The following is a 22,892-nucleotide window of genomic DNA, read 5'->3' on the forward strand; positions in this document are numbered from 1 at the left end:
TTATACCCAAAAACTCTTCATACAGTGAAACTGATCAAAATAATGGACCAAAAATGATTCAGACACTTTGAGCTGAGCATGTTTTGCTTCAGTGTTTTTTCTTTAATCGCTAATGTGATCTGTTTCCACCACAGACTGAACTAAAGCATTGCTTGGTAATGAGTTGAGCTAAATTCAGCCGAATTCATTACACATCTTTCTATTATCAAGATCAGTTTGTTCTGACACAGAGTCCTCATATTTTCTAAACTACAGTGAATAAACTGTGATAATGTGAGAAATGCCCGAATACATTTTGGTTTGACTGTATAACCAAGAAAAAAAAAGTTGTAGAACTTTTTAAAAAACAACAACACCGTTTTCATCAGTTAACAGCAAGCTGTTTGTGAATGTGGTTACACTTTATTTTAAGGTGTAATTATAAAGTCCACCTGTACATTACTACAGGGTCAGGGTTAGGATTGCATGCGATGCATCATTATTGTTAATATAACAGTAAGAGCATGTAACAAGGACATCTTTAAAACAAAGCGTCACCATGAATGTTTTCTCTCTGCAGTGTCGGTGATGTGCTCCTCCGCTCGGATCGCGCTCGCGCTGCTCTTCATCTGGGTTCTTCTTCTCTCGAGTCCCGCCGAATCCAAGCGGAACCGAGGCGCGATCCCGCACCCGGACAAGAACAACCCGAACGAGTCGAGCCAGCAGCAGCAGCAGCAGCAGCAGCAGGCGGCCCCGGGCTCCAGAGGCAGGAGCCGCGGCTCGGAGGAGGTTCTGGAGTCCAGTCAGGAGGCGCTGCACGTCACCGAGCGCCGCTACCTGAAGCGCGACTGGTGCAAGACGCAGCCGCTCAAACAGACCATCCACGAGGAGGGCTGCGTCAGCCGCGCCATCATCAACCGCTTCTGCTACGGACAGTGCAACTCCTTCTACATCCCCAGACACGTGCGCAGAGAGGAGGGCGCGTTCCAGTCGTGCTCGTTCTGCAAACCCAAGCGTTTCACCACCATGACCTTCACCCTCAACTGCCCCGACCAGCAGCCGCCGACCCGGAAGAAGCGCGTGCAGCGCGTCAAACAGTGCCGCTGCATCTCCATCGAGCTGGACTAGAACCGAGAGCGGCGCGTCAGTGCGAGCACGCTTGATCTGCTGGAAGCGACGCGTCTGTCAGCACTACACACTACAAGCACCTTTATATTCGCCTGCAAACCCGTGTTCTGGCATCAAGGTTTTTAGCGACGCGTAAATGTGTCCGAATTTTGACAAGTAGTGCAAAACTGAATCTAAATCCAGAGCTTTTTGAATGATTATTAAACGTGCAGTTTTATTTTATTGATTTTTTAATGATCATTTATTTTTGATTTTTATTTGATAGTTAATTGAGAGATGCATGAGGTATTTCTTTAAACTAAGTTTAACTACAAGATTATTGTCTGCAGGAGTTTTGAGACATCCAATAGCAATAATTGAGAGATGCATGAGGTATTTCTTTAAACTAAGTTTAACTGCAGGGTTATTGAACTCCAATACAAAAATTTAAAAAGATGGTTAAGAATTGTCAGAATGCACCTAAACATTTCGACTAGCAGAGTATTTTATCTAAAATTAGAGTTGTTAAATGACTTGTATTTGTTAATGATTATTAAACATGCAGTTTTATGAGCTCATTACCTGAGAGATGCATGCAGTATTTGTGCTTCTATAAACAAAGTTTAACTGTAGGATTATTGAACACCTGAAAAAACATAAAAAATAAATCTATAGATAAAAATAGTCAGAAAGCACCTATAATTTTGACTAGCAGTGCATGTGGGTTGTTCACAAAGTGTTTTACAGCACTTAAATTTTTTTAATGATTTTTAAACATGCAGTTTTTTGAGAGATGCATGCAATATTTAGCCTATAAATGTATAAACTAACTGCAGGAAAAAAGGAACTAAAATTGTGTAAAAAACAAAGTCAAATGATCAATGACACTTGTTTACATTCATTTGATTGGTCACAGAAATGATTTTGTATTCATTTTGTGCCACAACTGTTTTAAATATTTAAAAATCCTAATACAAATTTTGATTAGTAGTGCATGTGCGTAGTTGACATAAAAAGTGTCATATTTAATCTAAAACTAGTGTTTTAAACATGTAAATATTCTTTTATGATTCAACATGCAGTTTTTTGAGCTCATTAATTGAGAGATGCATGAAGTATTTGTACTTTTATAAACAAAGTTTAACTACAGAATTACTGAGAACCAGTTAAAAAAAAAAAAAAAACATTTTGTTGTTGTTTAAAAATGGTCAGAAAATAGTCAAAAAGCATCTAAAAATGTCAAATGTTCAATGACACTCCCATACTTTTGACTGGTCACAGAAATTATTTTGTATTCATTTTGTACCAAACTTATTTAAATATTTAAAACTCATAATACTCCAACAAAAATTCTAAAACAAATTTTGACTAGTAGTGAATGTGAAAAAATTATTAAATAGTTTCAAACTAGATTTAAATATTCTTTAATGATTATTAAACTTTTTTTTAAGGGATGCATGAAGTATTTGTACTTTTGCAAACTAAGTTCAATTGCAGGAACACCAGTGAAAACCAACAACCAAAAAAATCACCTATAAATGGTTAACAAATAGTCAAAAAGGACCTTAAAATGTCAAATGATCGATGACACTCATTTCCTTTCATTGCATTGATTTCACTGCTCAAAATCCTTACACTTTCAATGTATTTTTTCTTATGAGAAATCATTCATGCACATATTGTTTATATGCAACTCTAGGTGAAATCCCTGTGTGTATGGAGTCTGTAATGATGACAGATGCCTTCATTCATCTCCGAATCTAGAGTTAAGAGCGTTTAGGACTGATAGTTTCCACTATGTGGAACGACTTTATTTAATGTGACCGAGCGAGACACTGTTCTTCATCTTTCTGCTGGATTGCTGTGAGTTTCTTCATGCTATTCGTCTATTTATAATATCAGTCATAAAGATTATATGCAGTTTAGTTGTGAAGAGCGCATGTTCACACATTTTGTGCAGATGTTGTGTATAATGTAGTGCTTGTATGAAGATGTTGAAGGCCTGTGGGAAGATGGTATGAATAAAGAGGTGAAACATTCTGACCCCTGAACTCACTCTCTCTGACAAACACACGATTAAACGCTTTGTAAATGAGCACAGAAATCAATTTCACGGCGTGTGTTTTATGCACTGAGCTTACGAGCCAATTTAGAGCAAAAGCTTTTTAATTAAAAGCAGGAACTGCTTTGAGAAACTTTCAACAAATTTCATTTTTGATTTGCTTTTTGGATCATTTGCAACACGATAAGTTCATGTAAAAATCCAACACTGTTAAATAAGACTTCTCTTTATACAAACTCACAAGTTGTTGTTTTTTTTTCCTTTAGAGGAACTTTAGAGGAACAGAGTGAATCTCTAATGATTAGAAATGAATATTGCATTGCCAGAACTCTTAAGTTCTATCAAAAGCATTGTTACTTTTGTGTCTTTCAAAATGAAACAAATCAAATGTGACTTAAATGTAAATATTTTTAATAATACAACAAAAATAGAATGCAAAGAAATCAGAAGACGCATATTTTTCGAGAGTCTCGCGTTTCCTTTTGCAGATGCTGATGATGTTCAAAACATTTATTGCACCTAATAAACGATCACAGAAAACGTCAATAAAACCTGACACTGTAATAATGCTGCAGGAGGTCTAACTGTTTCACTGGGGCCTGAAATAACTTGATAAATTACAGAATTCATTACACGTGAACCAGCAGGGAAATAATATACAGTAACTTTCTGACATTCCTCAATAAATCCTTCATTCTGTGAATAAACAGGGCTTTGACTCATCAGATGTAGTTACACACTCACTGTAGGCTGATAATAATATGATTCGTTCCTCAATGGACGGATATGATTTGGTATTTGCATAGGCTTCACCAGTGAGGAGAGGTGTTCATCAAGTTTCATTTTGGCAAAAGGAAAATGTGGTGACACGCCAAGGCAAGTACAAACATCTTCTGATTAGATATCACTGATGTTTCTTCATGATGCTTCAGCCGGCTTCTTTCTTTCGCAGTCGCTCTTTCTGTCAAAGAGAACATGAGCATGAGAACTATTTCATGCATCTGGCGGACGTTTGATCAGCTCGTGCATTCACGAGAATCGATCCTAATGATTGATATAAGAGGCGTGATTCAAATAAATGCAAATGTCATACGAAGAATCTGAAAGCACGGTTCAATCACTCCACAATAACAATAACGTCCTGATCATTTTGTGCTTTTCACACACGCAAGAATAATGCAGAGCCGAACCATTCTCTCACCAAAAACAACACAAGCATCACTTCTGAAGGAAAGCATCATTTAAAAAGCATAAAACTGTCAGGACATTTTTTGAACTCATTTAAAAATTATCTAAAAGAGTAAAAAAAAGCACTTGGTAAAAAAAAGAAAAATGACAAAAAATAGTTGAAAAGCACCTAAAATGGTCAAAATGCACCTGTAATATGTTTGACTGGTCACAGAAATGATTTTGCATTCATTATAAATATTACATTATCTGAACCATTACATTTAATGTATGTAACTTCTGAACTATTAATTATGTGAATCGTGAAACAGTCATCGTGTGTTTGTATGATGCTGTGTGTTTTTGTTATTGTGCAGTGATGTTAAATTTATTTGATCAAAGGGGAAAACAAATTGCATTCATTATTTACAACGTTTTAACTATTTAAAAATCCTAATACTTTTAATTTGATGCAAACCATTTCCCTGATGTTCATATCACAATGCCATTGCTTTTGAAAATCTACCTTTTCATTATTTTTTAAGTTAAATAATAAAAAAAAAATGATTATAGGACTCCACTTTTTTTGTTTTCTCGGTGTGTGTGGAGCCCAAACAGACTCCTAATAATGATCATGACATAGTCTTCTGTAAAGTGTGATTGATAAATGATGATGATCTGAGTTATTTCATTTTCTACTACAATGTTTTACATCTGTTCTCACCAGACTGTTTTCGTTGGTCTTCTTCGTCTCCACTTTCTTCTCAGCTGTGATTTTCTGGACGGTTTGCTGAGCTTCTTTCAGTCTAAAACGAAAGAGCACGAAATTCAACCAAAAATATAGTTCTGTCATTCATTTCCGAGTTTCTTCTTCCGATGAACACGGACGATGTTGTTTTTTTAAAGCAGCATGTAGAGTCACAGCGTTCACTCTGAGTCAACATTTCCTGCTAAACAAGCCGCTTTTGTGTTTAAACCTGACTAAAGTTTGTTAGATTTATGCTTGAAATGAGAAAACACTACAGAGAAACAAAAATAAACTCCACTGATCGATGATATGTTCTCTAAAACGTGGCATTTTTGCTTCTCAAGTAAATGTTTGGATACTTTGACTGAAAAACAAGAGCGGCAGAGACTAATGAGAGTGATTTTTGTGCATTTCTGAATATTGGCAGCGAGTTTGATCTGTAAAAGCTCAGTCTCTGAGACGCTGCGAAACAAATTAAAAGTAAGAAGAGCATCAAAGAGAGGAGCTCTCGGTCCAGTTAGCAGGACGTCCCACCGAGAGACAACATCCCTCTGCTTTTACTGCTTCTGCACCGCTGCCCCTTAAACAGGGAGATCGTTAATGGAGTAGTTCAGGCAAATTAGCTGAAAATCTGCTCAGCCTCATCTCATCCGAGGTGTAGATGAGTTTGTTTCTTCATCAGGTTTGTAGAAATGTAGCACTGCATCAGTGTCTCAGCAATGGATGCTCTGCAGTGAATGGGTGCCGTCAGAATGAGAGTCCAATACAGCTGATAAAAACAATCACAATAATCCACAAGTAATCCACAGCACTCCAGTCCATCAGTGAACATCCTGGAGAAGACAAAAACTGAAACAAATCCAGCATTAAGACGTTTTTAACTCAAATACACAGAGTCTATAATCCATAATAACACTTCCTCCAGTGAAAAAGTGCATCTAAAACTGAAACAATCACATCAAATCCAGACAAATATTTGTTCAGGAGCTGTTTAAAACGACGCTGCTTGATCTGTGCAGACTTTCTCACCTTGATTCACACCAGAACACTTTTTCACTGGAGGAAGTGTTATTATGGATTATAGACTCTATGTATTTGAGTTAAAAACGTTTTAATGCTGGATGTGTTTCATCTTTTGTCTTCTCCAGATGTTAACTGATGGACTGGAGTGCTGTGGATTACTTGTGGGATTATTGTGATGTTTTTATCAGCTGTTTGGACTCTCATTCTGACGGCACCCATTCACTGCAGAGCATCCATTGCTGAGACACTGATGCAATGCTACATTTCTACAAATCTGATGAAGAAACACACTCATCCTGATCTCGGACGACCTGAGGGTGAGGAACTATTGTTCTAAACGCGGTCATGATGTGAGCAGTACTGGGTCCAAACACAGCTTCGGTCTCTAAGCTTCAGACTCGGATGGTCCTCACCTCTCTTTGGAGATGTTTTTATTCTCTCGGTTCCAGGTGCTCTTGAAATCGTTGCAGAACTCGTACCACAGCATGAAGATGAAGTTCGGAGAAACCTCCTTCTCTCCAGACTTGGGTCTGAGCCCGAAGTACATCACCGTGTCCTGGAAGCTACAAGAAAAACATGAAAAGTCAGAGAGAGACAGTCTCCACAGTCACAAAACTAACAAAAACATTTCTCACAACATTCTACTATTATAAGAACATCTGGTTTTCTGGTGCATAAAATTTGATGAAAGTGTGCAACTCAAAATAAAATTCTCTACGATCCTGCAGGAGAAACTATAACTGGTGAGAATGAATCTTATTCTTGGTTTTTAGGAAGTTTCTTGTTTGACTGATTTAAAACTACCAGAGCTTTTGCCAAGAATCTCATTTTAATGTGCTTTAATTTTCTTATGATAAACCAGAGCAGGAATGTCTCTGAAACTGTACCGGCTGCCGTTGTGACGATGGTGAGAAGATTTACTCCCATTAAGTGTTTAACAGCGTGAAAAGAACCTTACACACAATGTGCCATTAGTGGCAGAAAATCACACTCAGCGGCCGCTAATCAAGTGGAGCGACGAGATTAACGCTCAGGACAGATCACACATGAACCCAGGAGAAACACAGTGCACGACAAATATATTACAGTGGTCACAAACTGAAAATAAAAGTATGAAAATAAAATAAAATAAACTAGATTCATCAACCTTCTGATGGCAGGACAAATATCTGTGTCCCTGCAGCACAAGATCAGTCATCAGTAGCACAGGTATATTTGTAGCAATAGACAACAATACATTGTATGGGTCACAATTATACATTTCTCTTTTATGACCACAAAAATCATCTAGGATTATAAGTAAAGATCAGTTCCATGAAGATATTTTGTAAGATCTCCTACCGTAAATATAATTCAAAACTTAATTTTTGATTAGTAATATGCGGCATTGCTCAAGACACTTCATGTTGAACAATTTAAAGATGATTTTCTCAATATTTACGATTTTTTTTGCTCCTCAGATGTCCAGATTTCACAACTAGTCGTTGTATCTCAGGACAAATATTGTCCTCCTAACAAACCACACATCAATGGAGAGATTATTTATTCAGCTTCAGATGATGCATAAATCCCAATTTTGACAAATTGACCTTTATGACTGGTTTTGTGCTCCAGGGTCACGTATTACAGTGGTCACAAACTGAAAATAAATATTTTTAAAATAAAATATAGTTAAAATAAAAAATGAAATAAAATAATGCTAGATTAAAATAAAAATAAAATAAAATAAAATAAAATAAAATAAAATAAAATAAAATAAAATAATAAAAATACTAGATTCATCACTTCTGACAGCAGGACATAAATAAATAAATAAATAAATAAATAAATAAAATAATAATAATAAAAAAAAAAATACTACATTCATCACTCCTAACAGCAGTACAAATATATTAGTGGTCACAAACTGAAAATAATAAAATAAAATAAATTAAAATAAAAAATAAAATAAAATAATGAAAGATGAAATAAAAATAAAATAAAATAAAATTACTAGATTCAAATAAATAAATATTTTAATAAAATAAAATAAAATAAAAATACTAGATTCATCACTCCTGACAGCAGGAAAAAAATATTACATTGGTCACAAACTGAAAAATAAAATAAAATAAAATAAAATAAAATAAAATAAAATAAAATAAAATAAAATAAAATAAAATAAAATAAAATAAAATAATAAAATAAAATAAAATAAAATAAAATAAAATAAAATAAAATAAAATACTAGATTCATCAAGCTCCTGATGGCAGGACAAATATATTACAGGTCAAAAACTGAAAATAAAATAAAAATATTAAATTCATCAGGCTGCTGATGACAGGAAAAAAAATATTTCACTTCCAAACAAATATGTTAAAGCAAATACAAATTCAAATGTAATGAAAATGTTTTAGGATATAATAGAATAAATAACATATAATTAGAATAATACATTTATGAAAATAAAATAAGACAAAATAAAAACAAGTAACATATCTGAGATGAACATCAAAAAAAAAAAATTATATATATAAATATATATACATTTTAATTAATCATTTAAAATGAAAACATTTTAAATGATTAATTATTATTAATTATAAATTATTTATAAATGATAAATTACTTCAAAATTGATGAGAACATCAACAAACCAATCATTAGAAAAGTCCCCTGATAATCCCAGATTATTCATCACTGTGGGACACAAACACATATGTAAATATGTAAACACATCTGTTTTACTAAAGTTTAATCTCTAAGATAAAGTGCAAACCAGAACAGACCGGCACACACACACTCACACACACACACACTCTCTCCCACCACCTCACACACACACACACACACACCACACACCAAACTCACACACACACACACACCTCTCTCACAAAAACCCCCGCCACACCACACTCTCAACAACACACACACTACACACTCTCACACACACACACACACACACACAACAACACAACGCACCAACACTCTCTCACACACACACACCACTCTCTCACACACACACACACACACACACACACACACACTCACACACTCTCTCACAGAACACACACACTCTCTCACACACACAGACACACAAACACACACACGGCACACAAACACCCACCACACACACGCACACACGCGCACACACGCTGCACAACCACGAACACAACACATCCACCCCACTCACACAGACATCACGACACAATATGCACACACACACGCACACACACACACACACACTCACACAGACACACACACAATTATTTTATTGTATTGTTAATTATTATTTTAATATTTTATTATTGTGATGATGTTAACGTTATCATATTGGTACTGAGGCTGATGATGATGTTGATCGAGTTGATATAGCGTGGTTAGGAACATGATGAGGACGCTCCACGAATGCTGTTCTCAGCGTTACTTTAAGAGCGTTTTGTTCTGATGTTTAATGATCAGATCGATGGTCGGTGTATGGTGTTTGTTTTGTTTGGTGGAAGAGTGCTGTTGTGTAAGGGACACATGTGGACGGCCACCCAGGTCCGGGCCGAATCCATCACCGCGTGTCACTTTAACGAGGTGCGCTCATGGGAACTCTGGGAAAGCCTGCCTTACTGCTGCTCCTGCGGTCCGAGCGCAGCGCTTCTTCAGAAATGAAGCGACGCTCCAGCTGCCAGCCTCTTTTGATCAATACTGACCAATTCAACACCTTCATTAACATGGAGTCAAGCTCTTCAGACGCCATCACGTCCACATCTGCAGTTCATACACGTGTGTGTGTGTGTGTGTGTGTGTGTGTGTGTGTGTGTGTGTGTGTGTGTGTGCGCGCGTGTCGCTTTGTTTTGTTTCAGGTTACAAAAAAACTCTCAAATCTAAACAAGGAAAAATAATCAATATGCTTTGTTTGTCCTTTTCACCCTCTATGAAAAGTTCAGTATTTTGGATATTGTTTCCGTTTTCGTGCACCTTTTCCCCTCTATGAAAAGTTCCAGATATTTTCCGTCGAAACAGTCTGCAGTGTTACTGAACACACGATGAGAGTGAGTCTGCAGACACACACCTGCTCCTCACACACAAAACACTCGCAAGCAGACACTAAATCAATCCAAACTCACATTTCTATTTAACACCAATGCTGCTGTTTTGAACTTTCTATTCATCTATGAATCATGAAAAACACTGATAATAATCAGAAATGTTTCTTGAGCAGCAAATCATCATATTAGAATGATTTCTGAAGATCATGTGACACTGAAGACTGGAGTAATGATGCTGAAAATACAGCTGTGCATCACAGAAATAAATTACAGTTTAACAGAGATTCACAGAGAAAACAGCTGTTTTAAATTCTAATAATATTTATAATTTTTACTGTATTTTTAATCAAATAAATGCAGGCTTAAGCAGAAGAGACGTTAGTCACGTTAGTCATGATGCTGTCTATGTAGGTGACTCTAATGGCTGCAGACGGCTACAGAGTATTATCTCACATCCGTCTGTGTGTGTGTCTCACCTCTTCTGTGCCTCCTGCAGCTGCTCGTCTTCAGTCTCGTACTCCGATTGTGCTGCGAATGAAAACACGACAACAACTCGTCAACATCAGATCATCACGACTTCTCGATCATTTCTGCAGTGAGATTAAACTGAGACTTTTACTCCTGCTTCTCACGAGAAAAACACCCAGGAACCTAAAGTTAACCATAAAAAATAAAACACACACACACAAAAAAACATTTTTGTTGCTTGAAATACATAAATGATAACTGAAATAAAATTAAATGTGAATGTAAAAATATTTTACATATCACATATTATATAAAAAAATTTAACCTTATTTTATTTCATGTAGTTGCCATTGCAATATTTTTCATTTTCATTTATTTTTTAATCAAAGTATTTTTATTAAAATAAAATAAAATAAAATAAAATAAAATAAAATAAAATAAAATAAATATTCAAAATAAAAAAAATTAAACTGTAAAATAACTAATGCACAAATTGATTAAAATTCAAAAAATAAAAAAAGATTCATTCAACCTCCTGATGGAGGAACAAATATATTACAGTCACTCACAAACTGACAAAAATAAAATACACCGGAAAATAAAATAAAATAAAATAAAATAAAATAAAATAAAATAAAATAAAATAAAATGTAAACCATAAGAAACAAATTTTTGTTACTTGAAGTACCTAAATGATAACTGAAATAAAATAAAATATGCTTTACATCACATCACATATTATATTAAAAAAATTAACCCTATTTTATTTCATGTAGTTGCCATCGCAATATTTCTCATTTTCATTTATTTTTTAAAATTTTAAATGCTTTTATTTATTTCATTAAATTTTTTATTTCTTTTATTATAATTTTAGTACAATGTACAAAGATTCCCATCCCCACAGAACAGGTTTACACTATATTAATATATAATAATAATAATAAATAAGTACATATAAATGTACCTTTTCATATACAAACACACATATATAAAAAAAGAAGAAAACGAAACGAAAGTACTAAAATAATTCAAACTAAAACAAATAAATAAAATGAATAAATATTACTAAAACTTTGACTCAGATTTTCCAAGATACATAAAGTCTGAAATTAAAAATCAAATATCTCAATATAAATGCAAATATTTATCAGCTGTATCTCAGATGTTTCTCTTTCTCTTAGATGTTTATTTATTTATTTGAATAAAAATATGTTTTTATTTATTTTTATTTACTTATTATAAAATACTTATCAATAATTAACAATTTATCTTGATGTTATTTATTTATTTTATTAGTTTCTATATCTTTTACACAATTTTCCCCCAAACTTTTCCATGGACCCCCTAAAACTCCCTCGCAGCCCCTAAATAATATCTCATAACTGAAACAATACATACATGTACAGTACTTGTTATTTAGGGACGAGAGATGAGCTGGACATCTTTGTAAGAGGTTTTTTTTCCAAATGATTTAAGTTCATATTCTCAAAACTCAAATCTGAGCACATTTTGGGGACGCTCCTGAGATCTCTTTCTGTTATCTGAGGAGAAACAGAAGCTCTCCAGAAACAACAGAGACGTTAAAGTGCTTGTGTTGATGTGTGTGTGTGTTTGTTTTTTTGTGTGTGTTTGTGTTGTGTAGATTCTCCATGTAAAAGTGTCCTAAATGCAAGGCAGATGTGTTGCGGCGGGCCCGGCCGAGGTGCAAGAAATTACAATTCGGCCCGAGCGCGCCTATGATCTCAGATTTATTGCATTTTCCAGAGTTCCATCCTCCTTTTTTTTTACTGTGATGGGGACTTTCCCACTCAACTGAGATTTAGAGGGGGAAAGAGGTGGAGTCGAACTGTTCTGTTGAGAGTGGTGTGGTTGGGGTTTTGTGTGTGTGTGTGTGTGTGTTGGTCTGGGGTGGACTGGCGCCTGCGGTCTCCTCTGCTGTTTGTGCGTGTCGAGTCGCGATGTGTGTCAATTTTCTCCCTCAACTGCGTCTTGTAAACATGAAAACCAGGTTGCCTAGTGTGCTAACTAGAAAGTTATGGGACGTTGTCATTTTGTTTTTGAGGGCGGGCAATATAATCCAGCCTTAACGGCAGAGCGACTCGCGGCTCTCGCTGAGCGTCCGCCGCGCCGCTGCACTTGTACTAGAGCCTCAGATTCAGCTTCATTATAAGTTCTAGCAGGAAAACCAGATTCAGCTTCATTATAAAGAAACACGTCACACGTGACATTAAACACGGTCAGTGTCTGCCGTCACACACACAAACTGATCATCAGAAGAATTAGTGATCACAGAAAGCACTAGAATAATTTATTCTATTTATTAATTTATACACCAGATCCAATCAAAAAAATAAATAAATAAAAAAAATCTATATAATACAAAATAAATTATGATATCTTATTTAGGGGGCTACAAGGGATTAGAACAGTTTGGGAAAAACAGTGTTAAAAATAAATAAATAAACAAATAAATAAATAACAATAACAACAACAACAATAATAAAACTTTAAAATAAATTATTACTTACTAAATAATTATTTAAAAATAATTAGTGTATAACAAAAACATATATATTGATAAATGAAAAGTAAATAAATAAATATTATTAATCTTATAATTAATTGCATTAAAACAAGTAAAAAAAATATAAATAATAATTAAAATATAATAAGATTAACAAATAAATTCAGAAATAATTAAACATTTATACAAATAAATAATTAAGATTAAAATAGGATAAATTATTAAGCTAAGAAGAATGATTAGTTTTTAAGAAAATAAGAATATAAATAAATAAATATTATTCATCAAATTGATAAATTATAGAACTAAAAAAAAAATGATATGTATATATATTAGTGGTGTTAAAATTATCACGTTAACGCAGGCGATTCATTTTTTCAGTTTAACGTGTTAAAAATATATGCAGGGACGGGGCTAGGGTTGGCCACCCCACTCACAACTGCTGCTTCTCTCACTTTTCCTCTTGACAAGAAGTGCAGAATGTCTTTACGACCATGTAATATATTTTATATGAGTCACATTTAAGAACATGTCTCTGAAATGGTTTTCAAAACGGCCCTGGAGCAGCCCAGCACTGTTTTCTTCATTTATATAAAAAACTGATTTTGAATTGTTTGTTCATTAATAGAGACTTTAAGACCTGAAGTGGGTCAGAAACGGTAAAGAAATGCGTGTCAGATCCTCGTCACCTTACGCAGCGGCAGCTCTTAAAGTAATAGAAGCCAAAACAACCTTATAACCAGCAGCTGTGATGTCTGTTCATCAAAGAACAAAGAAAAAAGAGGAAATCAATAACTTTTATAGCTTTAAGGATTCATCTATATCTAATTTAGAATTTTAGTGCTTGATAACTTCAATTTCTGAATATTTCTGCTGAAGGGCACAGGTAAATATGAAACTTTTTATAATGGGTTTATGTGAAGATTGTCTTAAGTTCACTTAAATTAGAAGTTATTTTTTAAAGTCTAAAAATGCTCAAATTTATATCTTAATTAAACTGTAATGTTGAATGGCTAGTCAATGGTTAAATATTAGGGGAAAAAACTATTTTATAGAGACCCCAGTACAGTATTGGTATCATTGATACTGGCCTTCACTCATAAAAAAAGATGCCATTAGACAAATATCAAAAATATACCATCTTTATGTTCTTTGTACATTTATTTGAAGATTTAATGTGAAATTATTGCAATATAAAAGTATATTTAAAAACTTTAATGTTAGGTGGGATTAATTGATTAATTTAAAAAAAAAAAGTGCAATTAATTAGTGTTTTGAATCAATTGATAGCAGTATTTAATATATGTATATAAAATTTAAAGTAAATAAATAAATATTACATGTACAATAGAGTAGAATAGAATGATGCAACTTGATTAAAACAATTTTGCAATAAATAATTTGCTAAATGCATTTACTTACACATATTTGAGAATCGAGATATTTCAGGATATAGTTAACACATTTGGAAATTATATATATAATACTGATATATATATATATTTATAAATATATATAGATCTATATATATATATATATATATATATATATATAAATAAAATATAATCCTATGTCAGTCATACTTACCCCTGTTTTTAAAAGACAAAATATAAAGTGCAGCATTATCTTTAATATACAGTATGCTGATTTAAAGTAATTGATACTAAATGCTTGCATTGAGGAAATGAGCATCTAGTGAGAATTTCCATTGCAAAATAAAAAGCGCATATCACAGTAATATGAATGTGCTTAATTGTCATGCAAATGTGCAAAAAATAATTTTCTTTATGGCAAATATAATAATATACTTATTTTGTTTCTTTCAGTTTTGGAGTGAAATATGAGCTGCAGATATTTGCAATTTTGTTCTTATATTATTATAAGGTGAGAAAGAGAATGAATGAATGCATTACAATATGGCAATTTGTCATTAATAAATTAAATAGTTTATATTTTTATATTGTAATTAGTGAAAGTGAGTATTTATATAGCACCTTTCACAGACAGGGAGGAGTCACAAAGTGCTTTACAGTAAGAAAATAAAACCGATACAAATGAAAAACCAGGTGTCCAAATACCACAAAATTCAATAACAGCCAAACCATATTGTTAATGAAAAGCTTGTCCAAAAAGATGTGTCTTAGTTACTTTTTAGGGAAAGTATTGCATTATATTACTTTTGAGTTACTTTTTAAATCTGGGCAGGGTTTGTTTGTTTGTTTTTAATATATAAAAGTTTTTAAAGATGTGTCTTAGAAAGCCCTTCAGGGCACAATACAGTATGCTGATTTAAAGTAATTGATACTAAATGCTTGCATTGAGGAAATGAGCATCTAGTGAGAATTTCCATTGCAAAATAAAAAGCGCATATCACAGTAATATGAATGTGCTTAATTGTCATGCAAATGTGCAAAAAATAATTTTCTTTATGGCAAATATAATAATATACTTATTTGTTTCTTTCAGTTTTGGAGTGAAATATGAGCTGCAGATATTTGCATGAGATTCTTATAAAACAGAAGGTGAACAGAGAATGAATGAATGCATTACAATATGGCATTACTCCCTAAAAAAGTAACTAATTACATTATACTAAGTAAGTATTGTAATTGTTATTTTTATGGAAATTTTTTTATATAGCACTTTTCAGAGAGGGGGAGTAGTAAAAGAGTGTTTTACAGTTAGAAATTAAAAACGATGTGTATGAATAACCAGAGTGTTCAATTACAGCAAAATTATATTGTTAATGAAAAGCTTGTCCAAAAAGATGTGTCTTAGTTCCTTTTTTAGGGCAAGTTTATTGCCTTATAATTACTTGTGAGTTTACTCGTTATATTACTTTTGAGTTACTTTTTAAATCTGGGCAGGGTTTGTTTGTTTGTTTTTAATATATAAAAGTTTTTCTTTTACAAATATAAAAGCCCTTTCAGGGCACAAGCCCTTCAACTACAGTAAGATTTTTTTAAGAGTTTATAGTGGTTTATTATATTGTGGGGGTGTGGGTTTTTTTTTGTGTGTTTTTGGGTTTTTTTTCATGTAGTGATGATCTTTTTTGGCAAATCCAATGTTTCCATATTCGTAATGTATTTGAATGTTAAACTCTTATTTATAATGTGTAATATGGTTTTGTTTTTTATGTGTTTTTTAATTTAAAGGAGGGTGTGGAGGTGTTATGTGTTTTGTATGACTGGTGATTGTCAACCTTTCATATGTTTGGTTGACTGTATTTTATTTTGATAATGAACAGACTGCGATGTAAGTTTGAAGTGTGATCGAACGTCTGAAACATAAAAAACTCAATTTTTTGGAGTAAGATAATCAAAAATGTTTACTTTTATTTTTGCACACTCACAATAAAAACAGAAGAATTGTGCTTTTGTAAAATAAAGCAAACAAACAGGATACGCGTCGTCATCCTTTCCTTTCCGTGAACTTGTTTATGGAGCGCCGCACCACACATCCGTTTTAAATCTGTAAGCTTAATTATTTTAAGTCAGATATATTTGGCGTATTTTTTTTTTTTAATGAAAACAAATTGTTATTTTTATTTTAGGCCTATTTTAAATGTAACTTACATAGGCTATACATTTTCCTTAAATCATGCCATTCTATTAATATTTTATTATTATTTTATTCTATTCCTATTCTATCTATAGCACACCTGTACATACAACTGATTCTTTTTTTTGTGGTTTATTTATATTTAAACATGTGTATTTTATTCTCATCTTATTTGTATTGTCTGTGTGTTGTTGTTGTCTCTGTGTACTGGAAGCTCGTGACACTAAAGCAAATTCCTTTTATGTGTAAACATACTTGGCAATAAAGCTCTTTCTGACTTCTGATTTTGTCCCAGGGCTTGAGAACCTGTGCCCTAAGCTAGTTAGGACTTTGCAGAAACTTGTGAAAGATGCTCTTATAGTTGTGGCATCACCGTTTAGAGACGTCATTGAATGCTCCGTGAAAACCAATTTTTCAGTGTCGGTCACGGCGCCTTTTAATTACTGTTTTGAACCCAGCAATTATTTATTTACAAATTATAAGCTCTGATTATGACACAAGTGTGGTATAAAAGCTTTGTTTATTAGAGGAATAATTGGATGGCTGGTAAATGTTACATCGCGAGGCTTTTGGATGCGTTCCAGCCCATAGCCTATATTTACACGGCTGTGTTCTGGTTTGCTGGTTGGTCACGAATTTCCACAAATTCAATAATATTTAGGCATTGTTTCATTTGCTAAATCCTCGACGTCTAACCCTCTAATTTCACAGGTTTATTTTATTGTCATTCACATTTAAGCAGTGTTTTCTCAACTCTTACTGTGGTACACATACGGGAAGAGAAATTAAAGATTTCATGGCAATGAATTAAGAATTCGTTCCCTCATTTTAGTTAAATCATCTGATCTCTACTAGTCCTGCTGGTCTTGATGAGGAACCCAGTCAGATGCTTTATTTCTGTAACAAGTGAAGGTGATGTTTTGGAGACTCACCGGTGCTGACGAAGGTCTCCATCTTGTCCTTGAAGGGCTGTAGATGTTCCTCAGAGGAGTTTTCACACACCTGCTCAACCTCCTTCACACACGCTGCAGGACAAACACACGAAGAATCAGAAATACCTACCGATTATTTACTGCATACCGCCTGCTCAAACAAATACACACATCAGACATCACATCTGATATCAGTCCCATCCAGTTGTTTCTGAGTTTGTTGGTAATGGATTGAATGGGTGCCGCCAGAATGAGAGTCCAAACAGCTGATAAAAACATCACAATCAGCTGTGGATTAAATGTGGATTATTGTGATGTTTTTATCAGCTGTTTGGACTCTCATTCTGACGGCACCCATTCACATATACTGTTGCATTGTATATCTGACACAGAGTTTTTAAGCATACACAACATTATTCTAGTGATGCGCATGATGATTACTTATTATTGGAGTGTTGTTATGTTATTATGTGATGGTGTGCTGATTGGTGATGCATGGAGGTGGGTTGATTTAATAGCAGGTGAGTTCTGCGTATCACGTTACCAGCACATCCATAAACGAGTTAAACGAGAAACATGAGGAAGAGGTGTGTGTGTATCTTATCATAAAGATGATGAGCATCCAAGACGCTTTTGGAGCGAATTCAACGGAACCAGAGCAATGATTTTGTTTTATTTACGGGCTGGTTGTTGTGTTGTAAATGATAATAGTTTATGAGTTTCCTAATGATTTCAGAGTATGCAGCTCATTATGATATCTGTCTGACACGACATCATCATCATCTCAGTGCATGCTTCGCATCTTTGGGCCAATCAGCTGAGCTGTAAATGTCATGTGACGACCTGACTGACATGTAAGAGACTGGTCTCAGATCAGCTCTGTCTCTGAAGCAGCACAGATGTGGATGGAGTTTGAGCCGCTGTTGGTTTGTGTTGTTTGTGCTCCACAGAGTCTTTGTTGTGCTGCCAAACAACTGCGTTCACACAAACAGACAGAAATCACTCAGCAGCGCCGTTCTCTGCCCTCCAAACATGAACACGCGGCGTGTGTGTATGGATATGTTTAGCATTAATGAATCTAGTAAATACCTGCATGTGTAGTTCATTGCTGTAATATGGATTTTTATAAAGCTTTGGTTTTATATAAACCGCATACTTTTACAAAAAGGCAGTTGATTTGTTCTCTGAAAGTTCATCTATGATTTATCTTTACATCATATCTTTACTTAACTCAAGGACAAAATTAATAATAATAATTACCTGTATTTTAAAAAATAATGATTTTACAGGTTAAATGGAATCTGTTTTTAATAAGTTTTTTTTTTCTTCATTGGTTTTTCATTACAAATCAAATTAAACAATTCATCAACTCTCACCAATAAATCCCTGGGATATATATATATTATATATATCAAATCAGTTTTGTAAATGCATCTTATCAGTCTTGCTGTGAACAATTCAACTGTACATTTGTTAGGGTTATATATATTTTATATATATATATATACTATATATATATATATATAAAAGCCATTTTTAATTTTTTAAACCTTTAACATTTTAAATATATTTTTACTGAAATATTATTTTTATTTTATGTTTTCACTTTTGTTAAAGTTTTAGTTATTTTGTTGTATTTTTGCAATTTTTTAAATTATAAATATATATATAGTGTTTTAATTAAGTTGCCTATGTTAGTGATATTATGTATGACTAATTATTTTATTTTGTTGATATGTTGAATTATATTACATTTGCATATTTTCTGATTTCACCCTAGTTAAAGTTTTAGTAGTTGTTTTTTGTAAAAAAAAAATAAATAAATAAATAATAATAATAATAATAATAATTGATTTGCATATATTAGTGTTCTTTTATATGCCTGATAATTTATTTTTGTTAAAATCTTGAATTAGATTTAATTTTCATATTTTCTGTTTTCACTTTAATATTAAAGTTTTAGTAATTCGGATGTCAAATTAATATGCTATATAGTTTTTATTATTTATTTATTAGTTATAGCTTGTCTAGTTTTAGTTGTTTTGTTTTAGTTATTTTAGTTTATTTTTGTTTGTGTTTTTTTGTATTGGATTTGTTGAAATGATATATTTGATGTAATTTATTTTTTGTTTGTTTTTTAAGTAACAAAGTTATTAATCCTCTTAAGCATAAAAAAATGCTTTCAAATCCACCTCCATCCAATCAGCATCTGATGCACAAAAACAAGTGTTTAAGTTTAGACTTCATTGTAACAAGTTATTTTACATCTAAATATGGCTACTTAAAGGAGAGACAAGGGGAACCAAATGATGGAAATGATGTAACACTCCTGGGCTCCTGCTTTAAAAAAAAATCAATAAATAATAATACACAGAAAATAAACAGAGCATCTACTGTGGGACCATGGCATCACTCGTGACACATCTAATGACTCTAGACTGAAACAGGACTAAATACTGAGCTTCAGTTGCAGTCTTTAGTCTTTTATCGTTTTAAACAACTAACCTGTAAAACCACGAGAGCTGATTTATCTCGACGCGCCGGCCTTGGCCAGTCAGGCGGGTAACAGCAGGGATTTATACGGCTCTGACAGAGCTCTGAGGTTGTATATAATTGTGGATTATCTACTGAAATTCTTCAGCTTTGCTCCGATGGAAATGATCCACTGCATGCTATATAAATAACTACTGGCCGGCTCGCCAGACAAACGTCTTGTCTCCTGAAAGACTTTCCAAAACATGACGTCTAAAGCCCTGTGAGACAGAGTTTGTATGCTGTACAAGCATGGCTTTGGTTAATTCGCTCTTTCATCATTGGTAACAGTGGAGGATGCGAGGAATGCCTCTATCGTCTCCACTCGTGACATATGGGCTCCACTGATGCACCACTTACGCTCTTATTAAGATTATGTAAATGTTAGGACAAAACACTCTTCAAATAATGTTTATGAAACGTTCTTACAGCATTGTTCATATCTGACATGGGTTCTTGTAATGTTGAGAGGAAACATTCTTTAACATGTCATTAATGTTTGTTCAATGTTTTTGTAATGTTAGCAGAAAGAAATTTGAATGTAATATGCATGTAACATCCAATGATAATGTTTGTTTTTGATAAATGTGAATAGAAAATATTCTTAGAGCAATATTCTTGGAATATTAAACATAAGCGATGAACTAAATATTGGGGGGAAAATGCGTTTTGATTATCATTCTTACAAAAACCTTTAGGATAAGTTAACAGGGAACGTTCTCAACATAATAGACTGGAACGTTCCTCTAACGTTCACATTACCAAGAAAAAACTTTCTTTGAATGTAAAAATGGGTGTTTTAAATGTTGAGAGAACATTGTAACATTTTCATAACGTTTTCAAAATAATTAAATAGAATTTTCTTCTAACATTCACATAAGACAAAATGTTAATATGTTTTTTTAAATAAAATGGATGTTTTAAAAGTGTTAAAAACATTTGAAGATATGTTTTCATAATGGTTTTAAAAATTATAGAATGGAACGTTCCTCTAATGTTGACATAACCAAGAAAAAATATTATTTAACTATTAAAAAAAAGGTGTCTTAAAAGTAGAGAGAACATTCAAATGTAACATTCTCGTAATGTTTTCAAAATGATAGAATGGAATTTTACTTTATAGTTTGCATAACCAAGAAATAACATTCTTTAAACATAAAAAACAGGTGTTTTAATGTTGAGAGAACATTCAAATGTTACATTCTCATAAAGTTTTCAATTATTGTTTGGAGAACATTCAAATGTTACATTCTCATAAAGTTTTCAAATATACAATAAAATGGAAAATAAACTATGAAGAGAAACGTTTCTTAATTGAAGAATTGCCCTAAAGTTTTCAAATATACAATAAAATGGAAGTTTGAGTATGATTTGGATTGTTTGTGGAGCATTCACATAATTATTATTTTTTTTTTTATAAATATTAAAAAAAAGGGTAAAAATGTTCAAGGGGGAAAATTTTTAAATGAAATATTATTTTAATATTTTTTATTTCATTATTGTTTTTATTAAAATTTAATATAACGTTGACAACGGGAATACCAATAACGTCTTCTAAAAAAAATTTGTAAACATGTTGTAACAAATAACGTTCTTAAAAAAAATGTAAAAATGGTTGTTTTAAATGTTGAGAGAACGTTTAAATGTAACATTCTCATAATGTTTTAAAAATTAAAAAAATGTTATTTTGATTTAATGTTTGTGTGAGTGTTCTAAACATTAGAGATTATATTCAAATGTAACTTTCTCATAGATTTTTAAAAATTGTGTGTTCTGGAATTTTGGTATTATATTCAAATGTAACTTTCTCATAAAATTTTCAAAATGATGAAACGGAATGTTCAAAGAAAACATTCAGATTTTTAAAAAAAAATCATGATGTTTTCAAAATGATACACTAAAAACTGGACATTTTGAACGGTATTTTTTTGTACGGTATGTTTGTGCTTGCTGCGATGGATCCTTGCTTAATACGTAGTTTCTGATATACATTGAAATTTTGAAATTTTGAACGGTATCTTTGTACCCAACGCTGGAGCTTGCTGAACCCGTCAACAAAACAACTACAGATCCTTCACGTCTGTGAAGAGACACGCCTGAGAGCGCTTCATCTGGAAACGCGTCAATAACGTCCCGTCCCATAAGCTGTTAATCCTTCCACGCGATAGCCATTTACTCCACATGACATTGAATGTTGGTGTTTCTTGTCATTTTAAAACGTAACAAAAACCAACTGTGTGTAGTTACTTCTCTGAGTTTTTTTGTGTCCTCTTTTTGGTTTTTCATTATTGTGGTCCAAAGGTTTGCCGTTCCCCACTAGTGTATATGATGTTTCCCGTGTTCTCTGTGCATGAAGCGGTTAGTGGGGTTTTGTTTTCGGAATTGCGGTCGCGCTTCCCCGGGAAATTACACGCCCCACCAGCAGCTTAATCAAAGGAGCAGCGTCTGACCCGAGACAGCAGACAGAACATACGGGTTCATGTTCCTCTCCGGCCGTGATTAATACTTTAGTTTGTCTCAGCTATTAACCTTACTTCAGCTTTTAGACGCTCGAGTGTGTACGCTCTATACAGAAATTACTTCAGCTTTTAGACGCTCGAGTGTGTACGCTCTATACAGAAAAGAGAAACTACTGTAAAAATATATTTTATTTAATGCTAGAATTCGAGCTAAGATGCATCTGATCGATGCATTTATCTGAATTAATTATGATATACACTACTGGTCAAAAGTTTGAAATAATTATTTTTTTTTTATGTTTTTGATAGA

The 22,892-nt window shown here is 33.1% G+C and overlaps 2 protein-coding genes across 2 annotated transcripts in view; one reads left to right on the forward strand and one right to left on the reverse strand.

Annotated features, from left to right (window-relative positions):
* The window catches only part of LOC109105591 (gremlin-1-like), a 2,621-nt gene extending 1,301 nt beyond the window's left edge, over positions 1 to 1,320 (forward strand). Inside the window, exon 2 of the mRNA XM_042743285.1 lies at positions 560 to 1,320. Coding sequence (XP_042599219.1) covers positions 568 to 1,107 — 540 coding nt within the window. The 5' untranslated portion in view covers positions 560 to 567 and the 3' untranslated portion in view covers positions 1,108 to 1,320. The remainder of the gene's footprint in view (positions 1 to 559) is intronic.
* Positions 1,321 to 2,799: 1,479 nt separating this feature from the next.
* The window catches only part of LOC109071315 (formin-1-like), a 72,032-nt gene continuing 51,939 nt past the window's right edge, over positions 2,800 to 22,892 (reverse strand). The window contains 5 exon segments of the mRNA XM_042743287.1: positions 2,800 to 4,109; positions 5,040 to 5,121; positions 6,500 to 6,649; positions 10,583 to 10,634; positions 17,592 to 17,684. Coding sequence (XP_042599221.1) covers positions 4,077 to 4,109; positions 5,040 to 5,121; positions 6,500 to 6,649; positions 10,583 to 10,634; positions 17,592 to 17,684 — 410 coding nt within the window. The 3' untranslated portion in view covers positions 2,800 to 4,076.

The sequence above is a fragment of the Cyprinus carpio genome, chromosome B17 (genome assembly GCF_018340385.1).
Source record: "Cyprinus carpio isolate SPL01 chromosome B17, ASM1834038v1, whole genome shotgun sequence".
NCBI lineage: Eukaryota > Metazoa > Chordata > Actinopteri > Cypriniformes > Cyprinidae > Cyprinus > Cyprinus carpio.